The 23676-nt window shown below is 41.4% G+C and overlaps 3 protein-coding genes and 2 long non-coding RNA genes across 5 annotated transcripts; 2 read left to right on the forward strand and 3 right to left on the reverse strand.

Moving 5' to 3' along the window:
* Positions 1-3587: 3587 nt before the first annotated feature.
* LOC137834316 (uncharacterized) lies at positions 3588-4061 on the reverse strand. The gene has a single exon (XM_068642374.1). The coding sequence runs from the start codon at positions 4059-4061 to the stop codon at positions 3588-3590; it is 474 nt and encodes a 157-aa protein (XP_068498475.1).
* A 1861-nt stretch (positions 4062-5922) lies between these two features.
* LOC137834317 (uncharacterized) lies at positions 5923-6369 on the reverse strand. The gene has a single exon (XM_068642376.1). The coding sequence runs from the start codon at positions 6367-6369 to the stop codon at positions 5923-5925; it is 447 nt and encodes a 148-aa protein (XP_068498477.1).
* A 3277-nt stretch (positions 6370-9646) lies between these two features.
* On the reverse strand, positions 9647-12338 carry LOC137834484 (uncharacterized). Its single transcript, XR_011084897.1, has 5 exons — positions 12159-12338; positions 11973-12083; positions 11595-11873; positions 11414-11514; positions 9647-11338 (listed from the first exon to the last, which is right to left on the reverse strand). It is a non-coding gene; the product is annotated as an uncharacterized lncRNA (long non-coding RNA).
* Positions 12339-12496: 158 nt separating this feature from the next.
* LOC137834485 (uncharacterized) lies at positions 12497-13277 on the forward strand. The gene is made up of 2 exons (XR_011084898.1): positions 12497-12791; positions 12919-13277. It is a non-coding gene; the product is annotated as an uncharacterized lncRNA (long non-coding RNA).
* A 6298-nt stretch (positions 13278-19575) lies between these two features.
* LOC137834318 (uncharacterized) lies at positions 19576-20690 on the forward strand. Its single transcript, XM_068642377.1, has 3 exons — positions 19576-19963; positions 20084-20483; positions 20633-20690. Exons 1-3 carry the CDS (start codon positions 19576-19578, stop codon positions 20688-20690), a joined length of 846 nt encoding a protein of 281 aa, XP_068498478.1.
* Positions 20691-23676: the final 2986 nt, after the last annotated feature.

The following is a 23676-nucleotide window of genomic DNA, read 5'->3' on the forward strand; positions in this document are numbered from 1 at the left end:
CCAAGTTCATCCAAATACTTGGGCGTCCCTTTCAGGCCTTTTGTCTATTGTGTGACGTTATGCGTCTTCACCCCACCCCTCTTGTTTTCTTTCCTATTATACCTCTCACCCTGCCAAGAAGGCCTCTTGGAATTCTTTGGTCGGTCAATCGGGCAACGTGCTGCTTGACTCATTCGCCCTCTCTTATAAGCGGTTTGTGAAGGTTATCATTCGGCCTGAGGCGACAGCCTATTTTTTCGACTCGGCCGGTCGGTCGAGGTTTCCTCTTTATTGGACTTGCTAGCCTTGCGATTTTATGGTGTGGCCGAGGCTGATAGAAGGTCATGATGAGTTGGAGGTCCTCTCCCTCTTTGATGCCCTCCCGAGGAAGCTTCCATGTCGGTGGCTGATCTGTGCATATACCGGGGCGACGCGATGGGCGGTCGTTAGGGGTACGATTTTTTGTTTTAGCTCTATCGGTCGGTCGGTTTTGCTTCTTTTAACACTTGCTTGTTTTTTGTTTTGTAAAAATAATGGTGCAGGAACAACCAACAGCTGTGAGCGCCCTCGATAAGCATAGGCAACGGGTGGCCGACCGTAAGGGTCGTCGCAGCATTGAGGTGTTACCGCCAACAAAGGGTTTGGTGGCCCGGGCTGACAAGGGCTCGGTCGACCCTTCCCAGAAGTCTAAGAAATGCCCGAGGGATGGTGGAAATGTCGCCACCACCACTCGCTCCCCTGTGTCCATGCCGAAACCTCCACCTGGCCGAGGTGGACCCGCCCTCGCCCGGGCGCATGGAACGTGCAATCGAGCCTCCCGAGGTCGGTGCTGGGACCGCGATATCACCCTTCGACCTTCTGGGGGATGGCATCCAGTTCACGCGCAAAGTCCGCGTTGCCCTCTCGGACGAGGCTCGAGAATCAATCTGAGGCGTCTCCCCCTCGGATCTTTTGAGGAGCGGCATTGAGCAGATGTGCCGCTCCATTGTCCTTGTCCTGAACGAGATTCAAGGCCGAGACCGTAATGTTGAGGACGTGTCTCGGTTGGAGTATCAGCTGGCCGAGACCACTGAAGATCTGAAATAGTCTTTGGCTGCTAATAACGATCTATCGACCAACATTGCTTGGGAGGCGACCGAGAGGGAGCTGACTCAGAAGGACGCTGTTAAGACGAGGCAGCGGCTGGCGGCAAGGGAGGCCAAGGTGTTGAGGGCGGCAACTGAGATTGCCGAGCTTAAGAGGATGGTTGAGGAGAGAGATGAGAAGCTCTCAACCTCGGCCATTGAGTTGGCCGCCCTCCAAACTGAAAAGGACTAGGTCGAGGCTGAGCTCGACCAAAACTATGAGGAGTCGGAGGAGTTGCTGAAGCAATGCTTCGACCGAGCCGTGCGTCAAGCCCATGTGCTTTGTGGGGGGCCGCCGGTCACTGGTGAATTTGACATGGACTGTGAGGTCCACCAGGGTCGGCTGGTTCCAAGTACCGAGATGGCTGCCTTGGTGGCACAAAAGGCTAGGCCGACCGAGGCTGAGGAGGGCGAGTGCATCGAAGTACAAGATTAGGTTTGCTCTTGGCCGGGCTGTGGCCTTTTCTTGTCATCTTTTTGTTTCCTCCGAGGCCGGGGTGTGGCCTCCTCCTTTGCAGTTTTAATATATCGCCCCTTTCATTTCATTCGGTCTTTTTTGTTTTTTAGGGAATGATTTGCACAAGTTAAAACGTGTCGGTCTTCATTTGTTTGGGCGGTCGGCCATTGATTGTTAATCCTTAATCGAACAAGTTAAATGGGTGGTCGACCATTAATTTTGATGGATAAATCGAATCAAGTTAAAATGGGCGGTCGACCATTAATTGTGATTGATAAATCGAACAAGCTATAAAGGGCGGTCGACCATTAATTGTGATTGATAAATCGAACAAGCTATAATGGGTGGTCGACCATTAATTGTTATTGATAAATCGAACAAGTTGAATGGGTGGTCGGCCATTAATTGCAATTGTTTAATTGAAGAAGTTGAAATGGGCGATCGACCATTAATTGCAATTGTTTAATTGAACAAGTTGAAATGGGCGATCGACCATTAATTGTGATTGCTTAATCGAAAAGTTGAAATGGGCAATTGACCATTAATTGTAATTGCTTAATCGAACAAGTTGAAATGGGCGGTCGACCATTAATTGTGATTGATAAATCAAACAAGTTAAAATGGGCGGTCGGTCATTAACGTGTGAGTTTGTTTGTGCCAAGTTACGATGTTAACTTGGGCGTGTGTCGATCAGTCTCGACTAGGGTGTGCTGGTTGAGGCTTCGACCAGGCCGAGCCGAGAGAGAGGTGTTGGCAGGGTATGCCTGTTGAGGCTTCATCCAGACCAAACTTGATGGGTCGGCCTCGGCAGGGTATGCCGGTTAAGGCTTCATCCAGACCAAACCTGATGGGTCGGTCTCGATAGGGTATGCCGGTTAAGGCTTCATCCAGACCGAGCCGAGAGAGGTGTTAGCAGGTTATGCTGGTTAAGGCTTCATCCAGACCAAACTTGATGGGTCAGTCTCGGCAGGGTATGTCGGTTAAGGCTTTATCCAGACCGAGCCGAGAGAGGTGTTGGGAGAATAGTCGTTAAAACATCCCACGTCCTCGGTACAATATTACCCAAAAGCCACTCTAAGTGATAAGCTCCCCCTTTGCGACTTCTCAGACTCGAAAAGGTCCCTCCCAGTTGGACAAAAATTTCCCTTCATTTTTTCTCGCATCGCTGTGCATCCTCCAGACGAGGTCGCCCTTCTGGAAACTCCTCGGTCGGACATTTGTGTTGTACCGTCTTGATGCCCGGATTTTGTAGGCGGCCTCCCGAATTCTACTTTTGTCACGAAATTCGCTTACCAAATCGAGGTTGATTGCTAGGCTTTCTTCGTTTAGGGTGAGGTCGAACATTTGCCTTCGTATGGTGGGTTCGGTCACCTGGATCGGGATCATGGCCTCGACCCCATATGTCAGGCTGTAAGATGTCTCCTGCATGGTAGTCTGGGGGGTGCATCTGTACGCCCAGAGTACCTCTATCAGTTCCTTGGTCCATCGGTCTTTTGCCTTGCCCAGACGCTTTTTCAGCTCATTGAGTATGACCTTGTTGGCGACCTCAGCCTGCCCATTGGTTTGCGGATGCTCTACCGAGGTCGTGACAGATTTGATGCCCAGGTCGTCATAAAAGGACTGCAGGCCTCGGTCAATAAACTGTCGGCCATTATCAGTTATTATCGTGTGCGGGACGCCAAATCGACAAACAATGCTCCTCCATACAAAATTTTGCACATTTTTGGCCGAGATGGAGGAAAGGGGTTCGGCCTCGATCCATTTAGTGAAGTAGTCGACTCCCACCAAGAGAAATTTGGTCTGCCCTTTTCCTGGCGCAAAGGGACCGGTAATGTCCATTCCCCAGATGGTGAACGACCATGGGGAGATAATGTTGTGCAGCTCTTCCGACCTTGTGTGATGGAGAGGGTTGAACTCCTGACACTTGGCACATTTCTTCACGTATTCGACACAGTCACCCTAGAAGGTCGGCCAGTAGTATCCGGCTCGTAGGACCTTAGCGACCATCGTCCTCGCCTAGAGTGATTTCAACAGACTCCCTCGTGGATCTCGGCCAGAATGTACTCGCCCCGTTTGCTGGTGATGCACTTCAGCAGGGGGGTCGAGTATCCTCTTCGATACAAGTCTTTGTTGATCATGGTGTACAGGGCACATTGTTGCTTCATCTCTTTTTCTTGCTCCGGCTTGCATGTTTCGTCCTTCAGGTATTGGATGGCGGTTGTCATCCAGTTATCAGTCTCGGCCTCGGCCTCGTCTATTGCAAGGCATTCAGTCTCGGACACACTAGGGTGCCTCAACCATATCTGTATGACTGATCTCTGGTGGCTCTTCTTCTTGGTGACCGTCAGCTTAGACAAGATGTCAACCCTTTTGTTGTCCTCCCTCGGTATGTGTTCCAAGGGTGCTTTGTTGAAACGGGCAATGCTGTTTTTGGCCGCGTGGAAGTATCGTTGCAACAGAGGTTCCTTCACCTCAAACTCTCCATTGACCTGGCCGACCATCACCTAGGAGTCGCTTTTGCACGTAACCTCGCGTGCTCCCATGTTGTAGGCTAGGTTCAGCCCAGTGAGCAAGGCCTCGTACTCAGCCTGGTTATTGGTCGCCCGTAATCCGAATTGGAGTGCTTGCCCAAGGAGGAGGTCTCCCGACCCTTCCAGGACGACTCCTGCTTCGCAGGCCGTTTTGTTTGAGGAGCCGTCCACGTAGAGTGTCCACCCACCCGAGAGGGTGGGCAGTGGTGTTAGCTCGGCCGAGAAATCGGCCAGGCATTGAGACTTGATGGCGCCCCTTGGTTCATAGCGGATGTCGAACTCGGATAGTTCGACCGACCAACCTATCATTCTCCCTGCAAGGTTAAGCTTAGATAAAATTTTAAAAATGGGATAGTCGGTCCTTACAATTATTGAGTGATTTTGGAAGTAGGGGTGCATCCGTCTTGCTGTGACGACTAGGGCAAGAGCCACGTTTTCGATCATCTGGTATCTCGTCTCGGCCACGTGGAGGGTTCGGCTGACGAAGTATACCGGCCGTTCCTCGTCCTCGGCCTCCTGCACCAAAGTGGCACTGACTGCTTGCTCCGAGACTGCCAAATACACCAGGATTGGGTGGTCGGGTCTCGGCTTCTGGATGACAGCGGGAAATGTCAGGAACTCCTTGAACTGTTTGAAATTTTCTTCACATCGGTTATCCCAGCTGAACTTGGTGGCCTTCCAAAGCAGCTGGACCATCGGTCTCGTCTTCTCGGCCAGGCAAGGGACGAACCTAAAGAGGGCGGTCAGGCGCCCTAGGAGTTGTTGTACCTCCTTGATGTTTTTCGGACATTTGTCGGGGTTGGCCTGGATCCCCCGGTGGGTGAGCATGAAGCCCAAAAACTCCCTCCCTCAACCTCGAATGTGCACTTCTAGGGGTTGAGCTTCATGTTGACCCCTCTGAGGGCCTTGAAGACCTCGTCCAGACCCCTCTGAGTCGGACTTCACGACTATGTCGTCCACATATACCTCTACCGCCCGGTCGATTAGGCCTTTGAAGATTTTGTCCATGAGGCGCTGGTAGGTCGCCCCCGCGTTCTTGAGGCCGAACGACATGACCTCGTAGTAGAAGTTGGCATCGACCGTCATGAAGGTCGTCTTCTTTTTGTCCCTGGGGTGCATGCTTATCTGGTTATAGTCAGAGTAAGCGTCTAGGAAGCTCAGGATTTTATGGTCGGCCGCCCCATCCACCAGGCGGTCAATGTTTGGGAGGGGATACGTATCCTTTGGACATACGCTGTTGAGGTTTTTGTAGTCGACGCACATCCTCCAGTTGTCGTTCGACTTGGTGACCATGACGACATTGGCCAGCCAAGTCATTAATCGGGCCTCATGTATGAACCCGACCGACAAAAGCTTCTTGGCCTCTGCCTTCGCCACTATGCGTTTTTCATCGCCCAGGTCCCTCTTCTTCTGGGAGATCGGTCGGGCTTCTTTAAATATCGATATTCAATGGGTGATGACGTCTGAACTCATCCCCGACATGTCGGCCGGTGTCCATGCGAACATGTCCATATTCTTTTTTAGCGCGGTGTGCATGATCTCGGCCTAGACTGCTGCCATCGTCGTCCCTACGGCGGTGCTGTGTTCTTCTTCCAGGAGGGGTACCCTCCTCAGCTCTTCTCGAGCCTCCAATCTATCCTCGGTCGCCCGGGGGTCAAGGTGTACCAACATGACGGTTAGCTCGATTGACATCGGTCGGGCCTCCCTGGGTGAGCGTTCCTTTCGGAAGGACTTTCTTTTGGGAGAGATGTCGTTCCTTAAGGGCTCCACCCGGAGGCTTTCGGCATAGCATTCTCGTGCCTCCTTCTAGTCTATGTGGACTGTGAGAATGTTACCCCGTCTTCGAGGGGAACTTCATTGCCAAGTGAGGGGTTGATACGATGGCCATCAGCCAGTTGATGGACGGCCGACCGAGGAGGATGTTGTAGGAGGTGTTGACATCGATGACCAAATACCGGATCTTTATAGTCCTGGTATTCTTTCCCTCACCGAAGGTGGTATAGAGCTCGATGTAGCCCTTGGTACCTACCCTCTCACCCGAGAACCCTACTACATGGTCGTTGTAAGGCATCATCTCGGTCTCGGCTATTCTCATGGCCTTGAACGTTTTCCAGTAGAGGATGTCTACTGAACTTCCTTGGTCCACGAGAGTCTTCTGGATGGTGAATCGGTCTATATCGACCGATATTATCATTGGGTCGTCCTGTTGGCGGTAATCCACGCCTTTGAAGTCCTCGTCCGTGAAGCTGATAGGTGGCATCCTCAATCGGAATACCATCGCGCTCACCTGGTGTACCGCCCGCAGGTGTTTCTTCTGGGCGTTGTTGGTGCTCCCTCTCCCGGCAAAGCTTCCGGCTATGGTGTTGATAACCTCTCGGTTAACTCTTCTGTCGGCCTCCTTGGGAGGGTCATCCTTGCGGGGAGGATTCTCCCTCCTAGGCTGTCGGTCGTCTCTATGGTCTCGGTCATTTTGACCGCGCTAGGGCGACCTTGTTTGCCTAGGGGGCTCCGCCCGGCGGGGTGGGTCTCGGTCGTTCCTCACGAATCGGCGAAGGTGCCAAGCCTGAAGAAGTTCCTCGATCTTATCCTTTAGAGCCTGACACTCCTCGGTCGAGTGGCTGCTGTTTTGATGGTACCAACACTACTTCCTTCGGTCGACATTTTTTGGGCTGGCCACTTTCCTTGGAGAAGGGATTAACTCAGCATTGAGAGCCTCGTCTAGAATCCTTCCCCTCTCGGTCGTCAGGGGCTTGTATCTCGAGAACCGAATTGGTCGGTTCCTGTTGTCTCGGCGTCGGTCATTCCTTTGACTCGGCTGGCCCTGACGGTCTTTCTCCTCCTTTTTTTCTCTCCGTTGGCCTTTGCACGGGCCTAGTTACGGAATTCTCTGAGTTCTTCCAGTTGCATGTACTTAGCAGCTCTCTTCCTCAACTCGTTCAGGCTGTCGGCCGACTGAATGCACAGGTTGTCAGCATGTGATGCATGGCAACGTCCGGACACAAGTTCCGGATGCTCATTGCCACTTTGCTGAACCTATCAACAAAGGTTCTCAACGACTCTCTCTTCTCCTGGCGGATGCCTACCAGGGTGATGGAGGTCAGGTGGTGTGGCCTACTAGTGGCGAACTGGGTCTCCAACTTCGTCACGAGGGTGGCAAAGCTGTCAATGGAGTTGGGTGGGAGCTTGGTGAACCAGCTAAGGGCTGCTCCCTTCAACCAAGTGGGAAAAACTCGACACAACACTGCATCGTCCGAGGTGTAGAGACTCATATGGGTGGTGTAGGCGTCCATATGCTCATCGGGATCAGTTGATCCGTCATATCGATCTCGGTTGAAACCCTTCCACTTGTCAGGAAGTGGAACTTCAATGATGGTGTTGGTAAAAGGATGTCGGCGGGTCGAGTCGGCCGTCACGATTGTCCGGGTGGACCTGACCAGGCATGACTCATTGTCCATCTCAGTCTTCCGGGGCGGGAGTCGGCCTCTCGACCCCTCACCCAGATCTGGGTTGGGGGGGAGGTGTAGGACTTGCCGACGACGTTGGTCAGTATTGTTAAAATATGTGGCCTTAAACGAGAGGGGGGGTGAATTATTTAAAGGGGGTTTTTGAAAACTTTTTAAGCTAGAATGAAATTCTTTGCAAGAAACCATATTAGGAATTCAGTTAGCCAAGAAACAAAGCACAAAACAGCAAAGCTCCCGAAAAACAATCGGTTGTTTCTTCGAAACAATCGGTTATTTATACCAGCAAATCAACAACAATTGAATTTAAATGAGTTTAAGGGAAGAAAGAGATACATAAACAGTTTATACTGGTTCACTCTTAAACCAAGAGCTACATCCAGTCCCCAGAATCCACTGGGAAATCCACTAAGCAATCAATTACAAATTACACACAAAACCACCAAAGAAGTGACCTTGAACCCCTCAAGAAAAGCACTTCCTTTTGCTCAGCACACACCAAGAATGTTGATCTTGACAACCTCAAGAGCACACAACACTCCTTGGTTTACAACACCAGAATTTACAAAGTATTCAGAACGAATTACACTTGTTACAGAATGAACTGAAATCAATACAGATGTAATCCTATTCCACTCTCTCTTGAGAAAACCAAAGCTTAATAGTGAAAGTTCAAATCTTGAAAGCAATCTCTGAAAAACTCAAATCTGTTTTTCTTTTTCCTTGTTTGTTATAAAACATAAACAAACTATTTATAGCTTTCAAAGATTGGTGAAAGCATTTAAAACATGAGCATATTCAGTTTGAAAATCATTTAAAGCACACTTAACTAACAAAACAGATTCTGTTAGGATTTTCAAACAAACAATCAATTGAAAGCACGAAACAATCGATTGTTTTGGTTTGACAGCAAGTCAACCAACCAAAACAGTTTTCAACCTTTTCAAAAACACCTAAGAGTAAAACAATCGGTTGTTTCGACAAAGAGTGGATTACACAGATAAACTATCCAGATCCTACTCTAAACACATCAACAACTTCAGCCTTCCATCAAACACTGGGATTTGGATTCTTCAAAGCTTTTGATCACACTTGATTCAACAGGTATAACAGAAGGTCCTCCCTCCCCCAGCTTCTTTTTCATCTCTTCGTTCTCCCTACAGAGAACGTGCAACTCCTGCTCGTTCTTCTGAGCAGTCTCCTCAGTCTTTCTCTTCATCTCGGCCATCTCTCTCTGGAGAGACAGCAACAACATCGTCGGGTCGGCTTCAGTCATTCTCTCCATACTTCTAGTTGAGACCATCTACTCTCTTCCTTCAGGTAGTTTCTCTCGACCCCACAGTGGGTGCCAATTGTTCCTGCTAGGGAGATGAGACCTAGAGAACTATTGAAGTCTTCATCTTCCTCCTTCGATCGGACAGGTTGTTGGGTGCTTGACTGAAGTCATTCTTGTCTTCGTGCTTCTCCTTCGGCTCTCAGTCTCGGGCGAACACCGAATGGAGGGTACCTGCGGAAGGCACTCTGACGCTCAAGTCAGTAAAGTGGGCAATCAATATGCGGGTAGGTGCATAGTAATAAATGACGTACCTTTCTTCTTGGGATGTGTGCTATTTATATTATTTTAATGGGCTTACCTTATTGGGCCTGATTAGTGGACTGGATCTCACTTATGGGTGTATTACCTAATCCTTAATGACGGATTAGCTTCACTGACCTTGGTTTGAGCGTTAATTGACGTATGTGTCGGCCGACCTGGCTAACCATGGTGATTTCTCCTGTCTCGGCCAAGTTTCCATGGTCTCGGCCAGGTTTCTCTTGTCTCCGTCAAGTAGGCCAGGTCTCGGGCAGCTAGGTGAGTATCGGTCAGGGAGATCGAATGTCGGTCTCGCCCATACCATGCCCATGCAAAAGCCGACGCAAAGATTAATTAATATTTATAAAAAAGGCCGACACATAAAGGGATGAAAAAAAATAATTTATTTTGTTTTCTAGCTAGTTTACCTTGTAGACAATAAATACCAACCAAATCACATTCAGACAAATTGCTATCATTCACAACACATCCAGAGTACAAAAATAATACAAATAGTTAAACAAAGTCTTTGATCCATTCAAATATTCAAAATAGATATGAATACTTAGAAAAAACTTAAAATTAAAATTGTACTTTACAAATTTAACTAAAAGCACTAAAATGAATCCCATAGTGATGTGATCTATGAAAACCTGTAAAAAATACAAACAATATAAATAAATAAATGAAATAATTAAATACTTAGTATATAAAAATGTCAAATAGTTAAACTTGTTGAACCAAGTGATGTTCAAGCTTTGAAGAATCTAAAACCCTTTGAAGGATGTTGAAGCCTTGGCTGTGCTTGTTGTTGCTGTGCTTGTTTAGTATAGTTCTAGGGTAGTTTGAGTGTTGTAATCCACCCCTTGATCGAATCTAAAGCATAGACATTCTCAATCTTTGTGAAAGTAAAATGTTTTCAAACTAAGTTAAAACAACTGATTGTTTTGTCGAAACGACCGATTGTTTATACTTAGATGTTTTAAGAAAAGATTGAAAACTGTTTTTCAAATGGTTGAACTGTTAGAACCAAAACAACCGATTGATTCGAGGAAACAACCGATTGTTTGTTTTGGGACCATAACAAAAAAACTGTTTTATCTTTGAATATATTCAGAAAAACAGATTTGAGAATTAATCTTTGACAAGTTTTTGCTAAGAGATTTTGAGTTTTTCAAAGAGCTGAGATTGCTGAAAGTTTGTGATTGATCAAAGTTTGTGGAATAGGATTCTGCTTGTATTGATTTCAGATTATCTTCTGTAACAAGTGTAATCCTTGTACTCTGTGAAACAAGTTTTCCTTTCTGTGTTTGCTGAGATTGGTTGTGTGTTTTTGAGGGGATCAAGATCAGGAATCTTAGTGTTGGTGTGTTGGCCAAGAAGAGTGTGTGTCTTGAGGTGTTCAAGGTCACTTTCTTGGTTGTGGTGTAAGTGATCAAGGTGTGATTGCTTAGTCGAATTCCTCAGGGTGTCTAAGAAGACTGGATGTAGCTCTAGGTTTGGAGTGAACCAGTATAAACATCAGTCTGCTATCTCTCTATCCCTAACTCTTTAAATTCAGTTTTGTTTGTTGTTTGCTGGTATAAACAACCGATTGTTTCTGTGAAACAACCGATTGTTTTTCTGGTACTGCTGTTTTTGATTGCTGTTTTGGCAAACTGAATTTCTTATCAATTATTTCTTGAGATAATTTCATTCTTGTTTTAAAAGTTTGCGAAAACCCTCTTTAAACAATTCACCCCCCCTCTAGTTTAAAGCCATCCATCCTAACAAAACTTATAGTATAAGATGCACTTTAAGGAACAGGTTGATCATCCTGCTCTGGATCATACTCATGATTGAATTGAGTTGTTCTATTGGAAGCATTTTTGTCACGTTCCATTGAGATAAGTTTTTCTTTTATAACCTTCATCTCATCCTCCAAGTGTGCATACTTCTGACTCCACATACTAAGTTCAGCACGAAGCATTTGATTTTCAATCACATGCTCAGATTGTGAAGTGTCGGAAGCAGAGGCTTGAGTGAGGGAAGAGACTCCTTGGCGGAAGATAGTAGCCAAGTCTGTTGTACCATACACCCGACCTCTACTCTTTCCTCCGGCAGTTTCCTTTCAAGTTTTGAAGCTTAGTTGTAGGATCAAGTTGGTGGACATCAGTGCTAGAGTCCTGAGAACTATTTACTTGAAGGGCCCTCAAGCGCTCATGATAGTTTTCCTACATAGATCATTAGGAAATGAAAATGTTAGGAAATTAAAATATAAATATAAAAAAGTTAAAAGAATAACTTACATAAGTTTCACGAGACAAGTATCAACCCATTCACCCTTCTTGTTTGTGTGGGTGACCATAAATAGTTCATCAGATTCTAGAGGATGACCATATTGACGTTCCTAATAATGTTGTACAATTAAAAGCAGTATAGGTTGCAAATGTAAAATGATTTTCATGTAAGACAATGACAAGTACTTACCAAGGTCATTGCAATATCTGAATCTGATTTTCGACCTGTGGAGTGCAGTGCTCCACCACAAGCTGAACCCCTATTGGATTTATTTTGAGTTGATTTATCTTTGAATTGTTGTGAATCCCAATAGTTTAAAAGCTCAGCCCATGCTTGCTCACCTATCCAAGTAGGTCAGACACCCTTTGCCCTAGCTTTGGTCAACATGTCACAAAGTCTTTTTCTGACTTTAGACTCGTAGACCTTTTTAATTTGGCACTCATTCTAAGGTGCCCAAGTGACTCTAGTCTGTTAAAAACAAGAAAATAGTTCGTTTCATTTTTTCCACTTTGGTTTATCTATAGGAAATTGTAATTAAAAGTTAAAATTATCTGAAAGTCAAGCCACCATTTCAGTTTGTCCTCCTCAGGCATGACATCATAATGATGATATGGACATCTAAATTGAGACCGAATGCAATGTCCAATGGTCTCACTAGCAAAATGATTTGGTGTCCAACTACAATACAAACAAATCAAATTACAGACATAGTAATATAAAAATAAAATTAAATATACATTTAGGATGACTTACCCTCTACAAAGAAGTCGGATGATGACCCTAGCAGCAGATGTTCTTGTCCTGACTGAGTTTTCTCGCTCTCAGGTGGGAACTTGGACTCCTTATTGCTAGCCATTTTTGGTGAAATGGAAAGAGTTTGTGAAGAAAACTTTTGGGTGATGTTTATTACATAGATGGTTTGAGTTAGGTAGTATGAATTTACGTGTTGTTGTGATGAGGGACGCGCATTTTGTAGGGATGAGTAATGCCATTAAGGAAACAATAGGTGGCAAGTGAGGTGTGATGGCATGCCACATAAAAGATTATTTACCAACGTGTCATTTATAGGCTCTGGTATGGACTTCACATGCGGTGGAGTTTAAAAGCATGTGTGATAGATATCACCACCAAAGTTTATAAGCATGTATCATTAATAGATTCATGAGTAAAGGAAGAAAAAATCTGAAAAATTCAAGTCCAGAACCTCTTAGCACAAGCATAAAATTCAACTGTTTTCTTCTTTATTATATTGTTCTCTTCTTCTTCTTCTTCTTCTTCTTCTTCGCTATAATAAAAGAAATTATAATTATTTTGCTCTATCTGTTTTAATCAATTTAAAAAAAAAATGGTACAAGTATTACCATAACAAGTTGCACAAGGTCGAAGGTAATTTAAATATTGTTCTTACGCCTTCTCTTGCTCATTTAGTATAAATTTCTTCCAGAATGTGTTTTCAAAACAAATTAGTCCTTGATAACAATTTTAAAATTTTACATGTCAACTTGTAAAGCAGAAGGTGGAGCTCAACAAATGAGGGGACCGCAAATGGAGGGGATCGCAAATGAAGAACAAGAAGACAAGATCTGAAATGAAAAATAAGAAAAAAAAACATGCAGGGGAGCACAAATGGAGAAGAAGCATAAAAGAAAGACGAGAATAGAAAACAACCAGCGGTGGAGCACAACGCCGATGGTGGAGTGCTGACGGTGACGATACACTATGCAATGGTGGAACAACGATGGTGTATTTAATTTATATAAAAAAAATTTCTTTAATTTATACAAAACAATTTAATTTAATTTATACAACAAAAATAATTCATTTCATTTATACAACAAAAAATTATTTTAATTTATAGAACAAAAACTTAATTTAATTTATAGAACAAAAAATATATTTAATTTATACAACAAAAATAAATACATAATTAAATTATTATCACGAATATAATAAATTCTATTATTGAAATTGCTTAGGAAACTCTCTTTTAGTCTTTATAATCGAGTTTTTAGTTCAACTCTTACCTTATTAACTGCAATAAAAAACACAAGTACATATACCCTAAATCCAAAATGTCAATGGGCTACGGTTATAAACTTATAATCCAAAATCTAATGATCAACTTTATTCCATGATTCTAAATTCATTATATACCAGACTCAATCGAAATGGAGGTATATATGTTACATTTATTAAGAACTAAGTCTACTAAAATTACTATGTCAAAGACCTATTATTCATGCAATGACAAATGTTTAACATGGTACAACATTTGTGATCTTTAATACGAGGTCAATGACATACAATAAAATAACCTAAATCTATAAATCTTTTATTTAATGCATTGAGAAACTCTATTAACACACTTATATGGAATATTGCACATGAATCATCTCATGACTCAAAACTTACTATATTATTATGTGTTTCAGTTGGAAAACACAAATGTCTTTTTTAGGAGATTATATTCAATAACTATAACAATTACATTTATAAAACATGTGATCAAGTTTAGGGTAATTTAAGAATTAAGCATAAGTTACTTACTCACACACTTAGTCTTAATATATATGTTTCTATCATAAATATTCTTGATAAATCTTTAAAATGATCTTATGATTTATTTATGACAAATAACATTCTTTAAATCACAATGGATATCAAAGTAAAATCACCAATTCATTTAACCATTACACAAATATGACATTCAAATTTATTCAAGTTATCAATAAAAAGTTTTATCTCACTTTTTATTTTCTTAACTTTACTTTCAGATTTTAAGATAAAATGGTTAGCTATTTTAAATACATCCATTACATTTTACATTCATTAATTACTTCATGTTAAATTCATATTCTCAAATTTATGTATATTTTACATAATATTTATAAAATTTAAATATGTATTTTTTTTACCCAATTATTATTTTTCCACATCTTTCAATTGTTTATAAACTTTATAAGATAATTTCTTTAAATAATTTTAAATTAAACACTTAATCAATTTAATAAATTTAATTTAACTAATTTATATCAAAATCTAAATACTTATTATAATATTATAAATTAAATTAAAATAAAATAATTATTCTTAAAAAAATAAGTATTTTATATAACATTTATAAAATGTAAATACATTTTTTCCTTTCTCAATTATTATTTTTTAACAATTTACAATTCTTTTTAAATTTTTGAAGATAAATTTTTTAAATAATTTAAAATGAAACACGTAATCAATTTAATTTAAGTAACATATACCAAAATTATTAAAATTAAAAAATTTATTATAATATTAAAAAAATACAATAAACAAGTAAAAATTATAATATTTATTACCATGTTATACATTAAATAAATATAAAATCAATAAATTATAACTATGCGTGGGCTACAACCCACGCTTCCTATTATTTACGTCGGTCATAGTCGACGCAAACTGTATTTTTTTTAAATCTCTACCTACGTCCGTTATGTGTCGGATGACCCAAGAAAAATTACTTTGCGTCGATTTTGCGTGGGTTTGGCCGACGAAAACCATGTCCACACTTAGCCCACGCTAACATGTGGAAGCTAATTCACTGTTTTCTTGTAGTGTGCAGGGTGTGATTATATTTCGAAATAGATGAATTATGGAAGAGAAATTGAAGAGAGAAGGAAGAGGGAAAGAGAGAAAAAAAAAGAAAAAAGAAAGAAGGGTAGGGTAGGGGAGGGGAGGTCTACGACCTTTAGTCTTTTAGATTCTTACATTATCCAGAAGTCACATATTGTTGGTAAAGAAGAAGGATGGGGAATCTAGATTATATGTGGATTTTTGAAAGATAAACGAGATTGTTGAGGGATGATGGTATGATGAATCAAGGTTCATGAAACATTAATGCTTTCCAAGTAGACATGAGATTCGGGTATCCGAATACTTTAAGTAAAAAGTGAAGATGTGTATAAGGCAACCTATAGATCTTAGTAACAATGTTGTTACAAGGCTAGCATGGAAATGAAAAATTACGTGGAATTAATTTATTGTAAGAGAAGGTTGATTAGTTACATTCAATATTGTAAGAATCTTAAGTACTTGTTTGATCGGACGAGATTAAACACAAGACAAAAGTTAATGGTGAAGTTATTAAAAGTGTAAGATTTCAAGTTTTTGTAACATCGGGGGAAGGAAAATTTGGTAGAAACTGCCATGAGTAAGGAGATATTTCAAGTGTTTGATGTAATGGTTAAAAACTAAAATTAATGGAGAGTTAAGAAATAAGTGGACTGAGAATTTCATTATGAAAGTAAAGGGGGAAATATGAGGTTTAAGATAAGTTGTTTGTATTTGCAAACAAGAAGTTAGAGAACATAGTCTAGTATAAAAGTTATAAAAATGATTTAATGTACATCACGCATAACTACGATAATATTTGAAGAAGTTTTGTGATGATTCAACATAAAGAGGAAGTGGCTCTATAGGTCCTTGTCTGTCTGACCTATAAAAGATTGAAGTGGAGTATCAAGGACCTGGGATAATGTTACAACCATTGGATGTGACTAGGTAGAAATAAAGTTGTGTTGTTACACGTGTGGTTCCTTTTCCACAAACAATGAGAGTACATAATGGAATTTGGATTGTGGTAGTGTTCATAGATGATATCTTCATCTATTCTCATACAAGGGAAGAACATGTAAAACATCTTAGAACTGTCCTGAACATTTTGAGAGAAAAATAGTTATTTGCTAAACTTTCAAAATGCAATTTTTGGATGTCAGAAATACAATTTTTCGGACACGTTATCTCTACACATGGAATATCAATAGATTCTTCTATGTGGAGGTTGTACTTCAGTGGGAATGTCTTAAAATTGTTACAGAAATTAGAAGCTTTATGGGGTTAGTAGGATATTATAGGAGATTTATAGAAGGTTTTTTCTAAAATAATTGCTCCTCTGACCCAATTGACTAGAAAGGATAATCCTTTTGCATGGACTAAACAATGTGAGAGAAGCTTTGAAGAGTTGAAAAGAAGGTTGACTAATGTTCCTGTATTGACAATTTCTGATACAATCAGTCTTTTGAAGTTTTGTGTGATGCTTCCTATCAAGGATTGGGTTGTGTTCTAATACAGAATAAGAAATTTGTTGCCTACACTTCTTGTCAATTAAAGGTGCATGAAAGGAACTATCCAAGTCATGATTTAGAATTGACAATAGTTGTCTTTGCTTTAAAAATACAGAGACATTTTCTTTATGGAGTTAGTTTTAATGTGTTCAGTGATCATAAAAGCTTGAAGTATTTGTTTGATCATAAGGAGCTTAATATGAGGCAAAAAAGGTGGATTGAATTTTTAAAAGACTATGATTTCCAGCTAATATACCATCTTGGGAAGGCAAATGTTGTTCGTTGAGTCATAAAAAGATACAAACATCATCGCTTATGATTAGAGAGCTAACATTGATTGAAGAATTCAAGAGTATGAATTTGGAGGTTTCCATGTCTTCAAATTTCATTAGTTGTAATACACTGGTCTTCACGTACGCGTCCCATGTCTTCACGTACGCGTCCCATACTATAGGGAGAGGATGTATTGCTATTGTGGGTCACCATATAAGTCGAACCGCTCATGTGTTATCATTAATGTTTACGCTGCATGCATTTTGAGTGATAAGATCGTTATATGGGAAGCTTTGTCTGCTTTTAGAAGTCTTCATCAAGACAAGGTGTGGTGTTGTTGTGGTGATTTTATTGCAGTCAGGTGTGCTGCAGAAAGGAAAGGCATTAGAGGAAATGCTAGCAATAAAAAGGAAATCAGAGGCTTCAATGATTTCATTGGAAGTAACCTGATGGAGGATTTGCCTATTGTAGGTAAGAAGTTCATATGGTATAAGGCAGATGGATCCGCAAAGAGTAAGCTAGACAGAATCCTAGTATCCGAAGAATGGCTCCAAGTATGGCCAATGAGCAAGCAATATGTACAAGCAAAGGAGGTTTCAGATCACTGTGCAATAGTGGTGAAATCCTGGATTAAAGACTGAGGTCCAAAACCATTTAAATCGATTTACGCATGGCTCCTGGAACCTGGGTTCAAGGATCTGGTGAGGGATAAATGGATGTCATATGAGGTGCAGGGTAACAGTATAGCCAAAGTCAAAGATAAACTCAAACGTTTAAAGTTTGATCTTAAAGAGTGAAATATGAGCGTTTTTGGGAATCTTGAGGATAACAAGCGGAAGATCATGAAGGAGATTGATAATCTTGATGTCAAGGATGGCCTATGTGATTTGATGGAGGATGAAAAGTTAAGAAGAATGGAGCTAGTTAGTCAACAGAGATTGGTAGAGAAAAAGCTGGAATCCCTGTATAGGCAAAAAGGCAGGTCAAACTGGTTCAAATATGGGGACTCTAACTCTAAATTTTATCACTCTACTATCAGGTGGAGAAGAATCAAGAATGAAGTTAAAGGAGTTGAGTTAAATGGCCAGTGGTGTGAAGAACCGGACGCAGTGCGAAGGGAAGTAAAGCGAGTTTTTGAGGATAGGTTCAAGGCCACCCCTGATCTAGGAGTGAGGCTCGGAGCCGTGGACTTTAAATCTCTTCCCGAAGAGGTTAGCTTGAGGATGGTTGAGGTGTTTTCTGAGGAGGAAGACAGGGAGGCAGTGTGGCACTGTGAGGGATCTAAGAGCCCGGGTCCAAACGACTTTAACTTTAACTTTATTAAAGCCAACTGGGAGACCCTAAAGGAAGACATTATGGAAGCAGTGCGTTGCTTTCATGAGACAGGGAGCCTTCCGAAGGGGTGTAATACGTCTTTTATTGCTCTTGTTCCGAAGGTAAAAGATCCTATCATGATTGACCAATTCAGACCTATTTCTCTTGTGGGAGCCATGTATAAGATCATCACCAAGGTCATGTCGCTTCGGATTAAGGCTGTTATACCTATGGTCATTGATGAAAATCAATAAGCTTTTATGAAAGGTAGGGGTCTGCTAGAGAGTGTTCTGATAACCAACGAGGTGATCGAAGAGGTACGAAGAAGTCGGAGGAGTGGAGTGTTTCTGAAGGTGGACTTCGAAAAGGCATATGACTCGGTCAGGTGGAGCTTTCTTTTCGATATGTTAAATAGGCTGGGGTTTCACGTGAAATGGATTAAGTGGGTGCAAGGTTGCTTAGAATCAACAACAATGTCTATTTTGGTCAATGGAAGTCTGATAGAGGAGTTTAGACCGACTAGGGGTCTGAGGCAAGGTGATCCTATGGCTCCGTTTCTCTTTCTTATTGTTGCTGAAGGACTGGCTGGTCTAGTACGTTTAGTCTTAAAGGAGAACCTACTAAGTGGAGTGAGAGTGGGGAGAACTGAGCTTGAATGTTGTATGTTACAGTTTGCAGACGACACCATGTTTATGTGTGAAGATTCTTTTACTAATATCTTCACTATCAAGGCAATTCTAAGGGTTTTTGAGCTAGCATCAGGTCTCAAAGTTAACTTGCATAAGTCTAAGCTGGCAGGTATCAAGGTTGGAAGGAATTCGTTAGAAACATATGCGAGAAGTCTCAATTGTGGAGCAATGCAGATTCCTTTCAAGTACCTGGGGTTACAAGTAGGTGGAAATCCTAGGAGAACGCAGTTCTGGGACCCAGTTGTGGATAAAGTTAAAGCTAGACTCAGTGCTTGGAAGGGGAAATGCCTGTCACTAGCAGGTAGAGTATGCTTGGTTAAATCGGTCTTAACCTCCATACCTTTGTTTTACTTGTCTATATTTAAAGCCCCAATATCAGTGTGCAAAAAGATTTCTAGCATCCAGAGGAGGTTCATTTGGGCTTGGGGGGCTGATCATAATCGTATTTCGTGGGTTAGTTGGGAAAATGTGTGCAAGGCAAAGGAGGAAGGGGGTCTATGGGTTAAGGATATTAGAATGTTCAACTGTGCGTTACTAGCAAAATAGAATTGGAGGATGTTGAGTGAGGAAAAGGGGAAATGGAAAGATATTCTAGCTTCTAAGTATTACACGGGGGGAGTAAGAACTGAAGTGTCGGGCAACTACTCTTCTTGGTGGTGGAAAGACCTATCTAGGACTTGTAGTGAGGGAGAAGGCGATGGATAGTTTCAGAAATCGGTTGTATGAAATGTCGAAGCTGGTGACAAAGTCAGATTTTGGGAAGATGTCTGGGTGGAGAACAATAAGCTTAAAACTATGTTTCCCATGCTATTTTCTATTTCGTTGGACCAAGGAAAGACGGTGGATGAAGTATGTACTTGGGAGGATGCAGGATGGAACTGGAGGTTAAGTTGGAGAAGGCCTATGTTCAACTGGGAAAGTGCTATGGAGGAAGATCTGATAAATCTTCTTACAGGAAAGAGTCTATGCAAGGAAAGCAAGGATACTTTAATATGGAACGGGGAACACGATGGTGTGTTCTCTGTGAAATCTGCTTATTCGACCTTGTGTAGTCAAGCAAATAATGGCCTGCATGACATATTCTCATCCCTCTGGTTAGCTACAGCAGTACCCAAAGCGTTATTTACAGCTTGGAGGATTTTGCTTGGTAGACTCCCAACCTTCGACAATTTAATTCGGAGAGGTATGGTTGTAAACTCTCCCCTGTGTGTGTTTTGCAAGGAAACTCAAGAAACAACACAACACCTATTTCTAGAGTGTGCTTATGCACAACGTGTATGGTCCCTTTGCTTAAGATGGTTAGGCATCTCGTATGTGCAACATAAGGACATCTTAATTCACTTTGAGAGTTTTCATTTGTCTCATCTCAATGTTAAACAGAATCAAGTTTGGAAGGGAGTATGGGTTAATATAAATCGAAGTATTTGGGATCAAAGAAATCTAGTTGTTTTCAAGCAAGGGACAACCGATGCAGAAGAGATCTTCCACCTAGCCCAACTCTCAGTGTGGCTTAAGCTGAAGTTTGGGACAACTTTCTTTAGTTATGCCTTCTCGGATTGGATTCTCAATCCCAGTCAGTGCCTGCAAAGCTGCTATTGCCGAGGGTCTCGAAATACACAGTCCTTTTTCGATGTTCGAAAGGAATTTGTGCTGGATGGGGCAGGGCTGGTGGGGGTAACTTTGGTATCTTCGGCGACGGGAAGGTATGTCAGGTGACTGGTTTAGTGCAGGGAAAGGAAGGGCAGGGCGTGATCTCAGTGGTTATATGAGAAGTAGGGGACCACTATTGTATAACTTTAGTAGTTGGGGGTTTGAGGTAGGCACATACAAGATGGGGTTTTATGTTGTATAGCAATGCCAATCCAGCATCAGTGGAGAAGCCAGTGAAGGAGGCAACACTGTTGGACTAGTGTACACGACAATAGTAGAGCCGAATCATGCAGAATGCCTGTGGGTGTCATATAGCACTGAAACCTTCTCCAATTAGTGTCTCTACCTTTGAGTATCTATAAAGGAAGTGTTCTGAAGTTGAGGGGCTTTAGAAGAAGCTCAGGGAGCAATCTTTGCTGTGTAGGAGCACATAAGAGGGTTGGTCCAACTAGTTGAAAGGAGTGGTTTAACAATTGTTTGGGATACGTTTGTAAAGGGAGGTAGATGTGAGATGACTGGAGCTGCTGCTATATTTTCCTGGCTGACTCCCTCTAGTCACGAAACAGGGATATACTATTGTTGTGGAGATGTCACTTTTTTTGTTGTTTTTTGTCTTCTGGTTTGTCATTGCATATGGAAAGGCACCTAAGTATAGGTTGCTGGACTGCAGATATGGTATCATAGAATTAGTTAGTTTGGAGTTGTGGTTGTCACCTTTTAACTACCAAGCATGAAAAGCCAAGCACAATATAACTCCTAGCCCGTACCTTCTGTGGTTTGTTTTGGAAGAGCAACTTTGTGGCCTGTTGTGTTGTAGTTGCAGGGGCCTGTTAAATTAGAAGTATGCGTGCCGAGTCTGTTGTGAAGAATGGTTGCTATTTCAACATCTTGAATCCATCGTCTCAATTTCTGGTTTGGAGGGTTGTTGATGGTTACATTGCCAATAAGCTTTGATGAGTGTTGTTTTGGAGTTGCTGCGATGGATTTCTGTGGACTATGTTCGGTGTAAAGCCATATTTTGTCCTAGGTGGTTGGTAAATGTTTTATTTTGATGTATATCTATCTGTTGGGGAATATGGTTAAATCTTAGGAGTTATATAGGGTAGCTCTTTCATGTCCAGCAGGTCTTTGTGAGCCCGTGTGTGCTCTTTGACGGTTTAGACATTAAGGTGTCATGTATACGGGTTGGGGCACAGCTGAAGTGCCTCTTTTTAAAGTTATTAATTCTTTGTTGATAAAAAGAAAATAACTAATGAATTTCTAGAGAAGATGAAGGATAAACACTTGGAAGATTCAAAATTGAAGAACATCATGAGCTTATTAAAAACTGACAAAGCTAAAGACTTCTCTTTAAGAGTGGATGCTATTTTGAGATTCAAAAATAGAATATGCATACGAGAGGATAATGATATAACGCAAACAGTATTATATGAAGGTTATAAAAGCAAACTTAGTTTACATCCAGGAATAACCAAGATGTATCAAGATCTCAAAAAGTCTTATTGGTGACATGGCATGAAGAATGATGTAGCCAAGTTTGTAGTTGCTTGCTTGACTTATCAGAAATCAAATATTGAACATCAACGGCCTAAAGGCATGTTAACTCAGTTAGGCATTCCAGTGTGGAAGTGGGACAATATCTCAATGGATTTTGTTACCCACTTACAACATACTTTGAGGAAACATGAGCCTGTTTGGGTCATAGTTGACTGGTTGACAAAGACAACACACTTTCTACCTATAGATTTGAGAATCTCTATGCAGAAATTGGCTCAGATTTATATAGACGAGATAGTCAGATTGCATGGTGTACCCTCTAGAATAGTTTCAGATAGAGATCCTAGATTCACCTCCAGATTTTGGCAAAGGCTTCAAGAAGCCTTGGGGACTAAACTCAGACTTAGTTCAGCATACCATCCTCAGACTGATGGACAACCAGAGATAACTATCCAGCCCTTAGAGAATTTGCTCAAGACTTTAGTGTTAGATCATTTGGGTAGTTAGGATGAAATTCTACCTTTGGTAGAGTTCACTTACAATAATAGCTACCAAGCTAGCATATGAATGGCTCCTTTTAAGGCATTGTATGGAAGAAAGTGAAGGACACCTCTGTGCTGGTTTCAGGATGGTGAAAGTGTGTTAATTGAACCAAAATTAATACAACAAGCCAATGAGAAAGTCAAAATGATTCAAGAAAGATTGAAAACATCTCTCAACAGGAAAAATTCTTATGCATGTCAAAGAAGAAGACCTTTAGAATTATCTGTGGGTGAGCATGTCTTTTTGAGTGTTACACTGTTCACTGGTGTAGGAAGAGCACTCAAATCCAAGAAATTGACTCCTAAGTTAATATGACCTTATCAAATTCTTAGAAGAATAGGCCCTATGGCTTATGAAATCGCTTTGCCTCCTCCTTTAGCTAACATTCACAATATTTTTCTTGTATCCCAGCTAAGAAAGTACTTACCTGATCCCACTCACATTCTAGAGTTTGATTCCATCCAGGTCAAAGAAAATTTGTCATTTGAAGTGAAGCCAATCAGAATTTTAGATTCATAAGTGAAACAACTTTGTGAAAGAAGTATTCCCATGGTGAAAGTATTGTGGGATCTCATTTATGGAGACTCCATTTGGGAAATTGAAGAGGAGATACGAGCCTCATACTCTAATCTATTTTTTGGTAAGTTCATTTTCGAGGACGAAAATTTTTGTAGTTGGAGACGATGTAAAAACTTAAAAAACTAAACTCCGTAGACCCCTCCCCTCACCTTTTTTTTTCTCTCTTTCCCTCTCCCTTCTCTCTTCAATTTCTCTTCCATAATTCATCTCTTTCTAAATCTAATCACCCCTTGCAGTAGTTGGGGAGTCAGACTACATTTCTACCTGATCAAATTTTCAAATAAAGAAAGTTCATTTTAACTCTAAAGATCCCTTATTATTTGTTTTACTTTATGATTTAGTCATCAATCTTAGTGAGGCCAGTTGAGCAAAGTGTTTCTCTCAACTTGATTAAGCTCATACTAAAATTTGGTAATGTTTGGATAACTTGCTCTAGGTTCCTAAACTTTGGAGTGGTTCCCCTATTTGAGGTAAAATTTCCATCTAAATAAGGAATTTCAGGTAAAGGAAGCTAACTTTAATTTTTAATAGTACCCTAGACAAGAAGAAGATCTAAATATGGAGGGGACGTGGTCCCATTATTCAATTTATCTTGCCTGGGATGTTGTTTGTTTATATATTGTTTAA

Source organism: Phaseolus vulgaris, chromosome 5 (assembly GCF_000499845.2).
Source record: "Phaseolus vulgaris cultivar G19833 chromosome 5, P. vulgaris v2.0, whole genome shotgun sequence".
NCBI lineage: Eukaryota > Viridiplantae > Streptophyta > Magnoliopsida > Fabales > Fabaceae > Phaseolus > Phaseolus vulgaris.